The sequence below is a fragment of the Drosophila persimilis genome, unplaced genomic scaffold (genome assembly GCF_003286085.1).
Source record: "Drosophila persimilis strain 14011-0111.01,24,50 unplaced genomic scaffold, DperRS2 tig00000856-arrow-arrow-pilon, whole genome shotgun sequence".
Taxonomy (NCBI): Eukaryota; Metazoa; Arthropoda; class Insecta; order Diptera; family Drosophilidae; genus Drosophila; species Drosophila persimilis.
In genome coordinates, this window is record NW_020825362.1 from 13661 (window position 1) to 21116 (window position 7456).

A 7456-nucleotide genomic window follows, 5' to 3' on the forward strand; every position below is an offset into this window, starting at 1 on the left:
CATTTTTTTTTTGTTTCTTTTGTGTGTGTGTGTGTTTGTGTTTGTGGCTGGAAAATGGGTTATGAGAGCCATGGCTATCTGTTGGCTATCTGTTGGCCATTTCTTGACCATGGGAAATAAATTTTGTGAGGCTGAAAGGAATGAAGGACGTTCCAAGTGCCACATTTTAACACCTACGCAATGGCCAGGGGGTTAGACTTGTTGCACCCCCCCCCCAAGCCACCCCATCATGCCCCTCTTGGCGGAGGAATGCGTGCGGCTATAAATCGATAAACGGGTTGATGTGCCTTAGCCCCCCACCGCCACCTCCCCCCCCAAGCAGGAACTTCTTCCTTGTTTTTGGACGAAATGTTCTTTTAATTTACTTTGAGAATAGACAAGGCACACGCGATTGTTGCCACCCAACTGCAGCAGTAACCCACTGACAGAGCACCCCCTCCCCCCCCAAATTCAAAGGGGAAAAACGTGGCTTTGTTTGTTGCCAGGACAACGGCTGGTCGAGGGCATTCCAATGCAAAACAAACCGAACAAACCTGTGCAGCCCCAAAGGAATTTCAGTGTGCGGCCAGCAGTAGCCTTGGAGTGTTTGGAAAAGCTGACCTCTGAGCCATGAACTGAACCCAAAGACCAGCAACAACAAGCGATTGAAGAGGGGCAGGACCGGAGAGAGGGCAAGAGACATGATTACGGGTCCGGAATCGAGGCAAACACATAGGTTGTTGGACCTGAAGAAGCAGCAATGGGCCAAGGAGCGAGGTAGGGGCTTAAAGGGTCTGTGTTTGCTGTGTGTATCTATAGCCGTGTCCCTTGTCCTTTGCAGAGGAAATCGCACGCATGGATGAGATGTACCATCATCAGCACACATCGCACCACAAGATCGAACGCACCTCGATACGCACCTACTACTCGAATCTCGATCTGAGTCAGACCTCGACATCCAGCCAGTCGACGAGACAACGACGACGATTACCGCCCCAGCAGCAGCAGCAGCAGCAGCAGCAGCAGGATATGCACTTGATCCTGCGACAGGCACAGGCACTGGCACCAGCACCAGCACCAGCACCGGCACCGCCAGCGGACTACCGCGACAACGGAGGATATCTGAATCAATTGGAGCGCTATATCGAGGATCTCGATGCGGATGCCGATGCCGACTTTGAGGACGATGAGGAGTCCCTGTACAGGCGCACCAGAAGGGGCAGCTATGCCCCTGGGATGGCCAGCATGCGGCAGATGCAGATGGCACCGGCCCGGTATGTGGAAATGATGCCGCCCACGTCCCTGCAGACGGCCAAGGGAAGGATGCAACATGCCCAGCCGCAGCAGCAGCAGCAGCAGCAGCAGGGATACCATTTGCAACAGCAGGGGTATCTGCCACAGCAGCAACAGCAACAGCAACGTCTGAGGAGTCCCAGTTTGCCTTCGATTCGATGGCAGAGGGGGGTGAGGCATCAGGAAAAGGCGGCCAATCAACCTGGTAACGGGAACAACAACAACAACAACAACAACAACAACATTCCGTTGCCGAATGGCAAACCAAATGACATTGATCCTGGCAACGGGCCAGGCCATGCCCATCGATCCAACAATCAAAACAATAATCCTGGTGCTGCTCCAGGCATCGGTTGCCAGGAAGAGGACACCTCCGGGTATCTGAGCGACAACACGCCCCCCAAGAACAGCAACAACAGCAACAACAGCAACAACAACACCCACACGCCCGACATTTGGTTCAACGACGGTGCCAGCCAGATTGAGAGCATTAGTGGTGTGGGCAGTGCCAGTGTCGTCGAGGAGAGGGAGGCGGGTGTGGGTCGTCGTCTCCGCCGATCGATACAGGGTGGGGCTGGGGCGAACCCACTGGTGCCCCTCGGTGGGGGCAAGGGGAATGCATATGCCACCAAGGGACGACGTGTGGCAGGACAGGGCTACGAGCCGCTGGCGAACGATGGCTACCTGGCCGACGGGTGAGTAAACGAGTCCTTGGGGCACTGATGTGCGATATACATACATTTCTCTGCCTTCCAACAGCTGCTGCTACATGGCCGCACCGCCGAGCTCCTCCAACATGAGCATCAGCCGGGATGTGTCCACCTCGAATACCTACCAAGTGCAGATCCAGGGCGGCGGCGGCCACGGCCTCGGCCGTGGGGGCAGCGGCAGCGACTACTACATCCACGAGCAGCACGAGCAGCACGAGAGAGAGCGAGAGCGGGCCCGCTGGGCCAATCAGCAGCAGACGATGCAGATGCCACCGCCGCCTGGCTGGCTAAATCGTGGCATACACGATCTTAAGGATGGCAGCGAGGACGACGTCCAGTCTATGCAGTCATCCTCCACGTATTTGAGGGGACAGAACGCCCCCCTGGACGCCCAGACGCTCGCCGAGCGCATGGACAAGCGACGGAAGGCCTCGGAGTACCACAATGCCATCAAGAAGCAGCTCCACGAGCGGGAAATGATCAGGAAATGGGAGCTGGAGCGCCATCGCCAGGAGGAGCAGATCGAGGAGCAGCGCCTGCGTCGCCAGAAGCAAATGGACCAGGAGCGGGCGGAGTACGAGCGGCGGCAGCAGCTGGAGCGGGAGGAGGCGCAGCAGAAGAAGCAGCAGGCGATGCTGGACGCCATCGCCAAGGCCGAGGTGGCGGCCCAAATGGAGAAGCAACAGAAGCGCAAGAAGCCGCAGCCACAGCCACAGCCACAAAAGGTGCCCAAGGATGGACCGCAGGAAGGCGAACTGCTGCGAGTGCAGTCCGTGGAGGAGGAAGAGGAGGAAGAGGAGGAGGCCACCCATACACCACGTGGGGCACCGCCAGCGGCAGCACCCGCCCCCGCCCCCGTCATTGCGGAGGAAAAAGTGCTTATTGGAACGCCCATCAATCTGCGACGGACCGTCACGAAACCCATCAAACAGCCGAAGGGCGAGGAGGCCAAGGAGGCCAGGGAGGCCAGGGAGGTTAAGGATAATCTGGCACTCCTGATGCAGCCGGCCACCCTCATTCCCCTGCCCGTCACCAGCGACATTTTTGGGCTGCAGAATGCCATTGGGAATCTGCAGATAGCCACGTATTTGATGCAGCCTCCCCAACAGATGCCGCAGATGCCGCAGATGCACATGCAAATGTCACCATCGGCAGCCTCCTCCTCCGCCGTGGAGCAGACCTATTCGAAGGCCACAATGACCCAAAGGACAGACACCTCCATCTACACGGAGGATGGCTATCAGGCGGAGAAGGAGGAGGAAGAGGGCGAGGGCGAGGGCGAGGGCGAGGGCGAGGGAGATCCCGAGGAGGAGGAGACACTCACAACAGCCCGATCGGGTCTGGTCAGTGGCGGGTGCTTCTCCCCCGATTCCCTGGAGGTGGATGTGGCACACAGCGACAAGCTGGCACTCATTCCACTCCCCCAGCGACTGGCAGGAGGAGCAGGAGGGGAAGGATCTGCTGCAGCTGCAGCTGGAAGCAGTGATGTGGAGACCCAAACGGAGCTCCCGTTGAACTGCGATCTGTGTCTGTTCCACGACAACTTCTACAAGGTGCTGCTCAAGCGAGAGGTGTCCACCACGACCACCACACAGACCTCGAAGACGCAGACACAGTCGCCCAAGGAATCCTCCGCGTCGGCGTCGGCCGAGGCGGAAAAGGATCACGAGACGACAACCACAACAACGACCACCACCACGACCACCTTCAAGGCCAAGAGCAAGGACAAGGACAAGGAGAAGTGCCTCAAGAAGAGCCACAACAGCAAGGACAGGGACAAGATGGACGATCGCCCCAAGTGGGGTGTGAATCGTCCCATCGTCCAGTACGTGAAGGCCAGCGATCGGGATCCCTTTTGCCTGCGCAAAAAGAAGAATCATCCGGCCACGGCCACGGCCACAGCAGCGAGCAAGCCACCGCGCTCCCTGTCGATGGACTCGCGGCTGGACAGCGTGGCTGTGGATCATCTCATCCTCGAAGGGGACTCCCCGCTGGCCCCCGCCACAATGGAGCAGGAGGAGGGCGACGAAGAGGGCTTCCTGCTGAAGGCCCGCAACGTCTGCACGGAGATACTGCCCATCAAAACGGACGAGAAGGGCCGCATTTTCCTCAACTTTCGCGAGGCCAGCGCCATCATGAACGAGGACGAGATCAAGGATAAGCTGAGGCAAAAGTACTTCAATTTCGGAAGGATTCTGCCGCGTCGCAGCTGGGCCTCGGCCACACACAACGGCCTGCCTTTTAGTGCAGCGGCAGTGGTGGTCGGTGGGGGAGGGTCAGGGGCAGGGGCAGGGGCAGGGGCACCACCACTCCCAGCCCTCCCTGCCACCATTGTCGGGGACATGGCAGACGATTGAAGAAAAACCCCATGACTTAATGCGGGTATTCCAGCCAGGATCTGCTAAGGGACTGCTCTGGAGGCTACCAGTTTCTTTTTTTTTTTTATACCAAAATAGACACCAAAATGTAAGCCTCCAGATGGTAAAACCCCCAACAAAAAAGAAACAAAAAACACATAAAATATATATCGTATAAATTTGTATCGCCTGCACCTAGAAAAAATAATGTTTGAAATATTTAAACGTATTGTGGGGCCTACAGGACTCTTTCGAGTGGGGAATGGGTAGGGGGATGGGGATGGGTAGGCAGTGCCAAATTCCAAAGCTCCAGATTGTACTTTGTATTCAATATATATATTTTTTCCCCCTTTTTTTCGTTATATATAAAAAAAAAATGTTTTTTTAATTTTTCTTTTTTTTTATTAATATCTTATATTTTTTTCACTTTTGGATATTTTGTTTCTTCTTGTTAACGTTTTTATTTTTAAACATTTTTTTTTAAAATTTTTTTTAATTTTTGTTAACTTCTTGGATGTTTTGTTTCTTTTTTTTTAATTTTTGTATTAAAATTTTATATATTTTTTTTAAATTTTTAAAATTTTTTTAACCTCTTGGATTTTTTGTTTCTTTTTTTTCTTAATTTTTGTATTAATATTTTATATTTTTGTTTACTTTTTGGATTTTTTTTTTTCCTATTGTTACTTTTTTAAAAATTTTTTTTTATTAATATTTTATATTTTTTACTCTTTGCATTTTTTGTTTCTTATTGTTAACATTTTTTTCTTTCTTAGTTTTAAAATTTATTTCTCCTTCTTTTTTTAAATTTTTTTCTTGAGTTTTTGTTTTGTAGAAAAGGAATCCCCAGCCTTGAACTTATAATTTTTTTTTACATACTGTTTTTCATATTGCTATTTTTTTATTATTATTTTTAGTTAATTTTTTTTTCTTAATTTTTCCTTTTCTCCGATTTTTTCTTTTCTTTTTTTCTTGTGTGTTTTTTCTTTGGCTAGGAATCTCCATCCTTTCACTGAATTTTTCGCTTATCTAGAGCCTTGAACTTGGATGCCTGGAGGTCTATTAGCAACAATGTTGCCTGATTGTTGGAGGCAATCCCTCTCTGAAAGCAACAAATCACACGAAACTGTTGCGCACACATTGTTCACGGTTAGGCTGCTGCTGATCGGAGTTGAGCCTGGGTCTCCTGTCTCCACCGATCTCCTTTGGGAGTCCGAACCTCTCCGTTTTCTGTGGCTTCGGTTCGTGTTACACTTTCACACAACTCAAAATGTCGTATTTCACGCATTTTTACGATCGTTCGCGTAAATTTATGCGAAAAATCATAAATAACCAAGAAACATAAGCCTCGGCCCCAGCCCCCAGCCCCCCCCCCCCCTTTTGCTACCTCGCTTCCCTGCAATGCGACGGGGGACTACTCGTTCCAGAAGGGGCGTGGCATTCGGTTTTGTTCGAATGTGGGCGCTGCATATATTTCTGTTAATTAACGCATTTTCTGCACTGCGTTTCATAATCTATGAGATACAATATCCGTTTGCTGTTCTTGCGCTCTCGTGTGTGTTTTCTGCTCTGTTCTGTTCTTCTGTGGACAACAATGGCAGTGGAACAGGCAGCCCCCCATTTGAGGAATTAATTGCATGATTCTTATGCAAGTTCTCTAGCCCCCAACACCGCCAAAAAAAAAATCAACGAAATAACGAAGCCAAGGAGAGCTCAACTCCGAGTCCGCCGACAACAAGTTCAATGCCTTTTGGATTATAATTCTGACCTTAAGTTCAGTTCTTGACTTGCCGAATGGGCGGGGAAAGGGGGATTGATTGGGCAGGGCAGCCTACCCACTTTTGGTGGAGAAAATCACAAAAATTGAACAGGAACTCCATCTGTATCACTCGTTCCATCGCCATCTATTTTGTGTAGGGCTTATGATAGTTTTGGTCTCCAAGATCTATTGAAAGCCCAGCTACAGGTCTAAAGATATTTGATTTTATCTACGAGAACCATCTTTTCACAGATATATATATTAATTAACCATCTATTCTACGTTTCTGTTTGTTTTTCAGACTCGAAATGCCCAAAGAAGATATAGGCTTGAGTAGGTATCAAATACCGTCCAACTCCCCAAGGATTCCACGAGGGTAAGTCTTAGATATCGAGCCTGTTAATGGCAGGGTATCTGGACTTCGTTCTGGTTAACAAAAAAACCCCCCTCTAAGGGCAAACAAAGGCTGCACCAGCGACCAAATCCAAATGGCCTTCAAAAAGTTCTCATTCGTGTTCTAGTTTCACACCAAAAACTTGACAAAGAATGGCATGTTGCATGTCGCGTGGGGCATGTGGCATGTGGCATGGGGGGCAGCACCAGCAGGGGGCACTGCAAAATGCCATTTCCAATGTCACGTGAGTGAGTTTTTCCAGCCCCCGAGGGCGGCAATTGTTGTTTTGGAGTTTCTTTTTTCTTTTTTTTTTTTTGTAGGGCTGCCGCTGTCACCTTGAACTGAACGTATGCCAAAAAGCGACATCTGGACAACTGATTAATGACGTTTCATTAGAAAAGGGAAACCGTAAGATCGGTTATATGTATAGCTAACCCGTTAATGGGGAGACGGAGAGACGGAGAGAGAGAGAGAGACCCTCTTGAGAGCCGAGGGCGAGAGAGCGGGCACAAATAATTAATGACAATCGATGGAACAACTGATTTCAAGTAAAGATTCAAATCGAACCGTTAATTTGGAACACTTTTAAGGATGATTAATGACCGACATAGAACGGTGCCAGTGTTCCCTTGAAGAAGATCAACATTTTGCAACTGTTTTCTAATTGTTTATACTCTACCGAAACAGACCGACAGACAGACAGACAGACAGACAGACAGACAGTTTGCTTTGACAGTTTTTCTGCTGCTACTCAGGATTGTCTTTTTTGCAGTAGTCCGTCTTTCATTTGTCATTTCTGCGGTCACTTGAGGATCATTTGAGACCAAAAGACAGCTGCAGAATGCAAACTGCAACTGCAACTGCAACTGTTTTTTCTTTTTTTTCCTTTTGTTTTAATATTCAGACAGCAGTTTCAGACAGACACTCTTTCAGGGTTTCGTCATTACTTTTTGATGGACTGGGCATC

General features: G+C 49.9%; 1 protein-coding gene across 1 annotated transcript; it reads left to right on the plus strand.

Moving 5' to 3' along the window:
* The first annotated feature begins 582 nt into the window (after positions 1-582).
* On the plus strand, positions 583-4339 carry LOC6601850. Its single transcript, XM_026993522.1, has 3 exons — positions 583-756; positions 821-1967; positions 2032-4339. Exons 1-3 carry the CDS (start codon positions 681-683, stop codon positions 4337-4339), a joined length of 3531 nt encoding a protein of 1176 aa, XP_026849323.1. The 5' UTR covers positions 583-680.
* The last annotated feature ends 3117 nt before the right edge of the window (positions 4340-7456 follow it).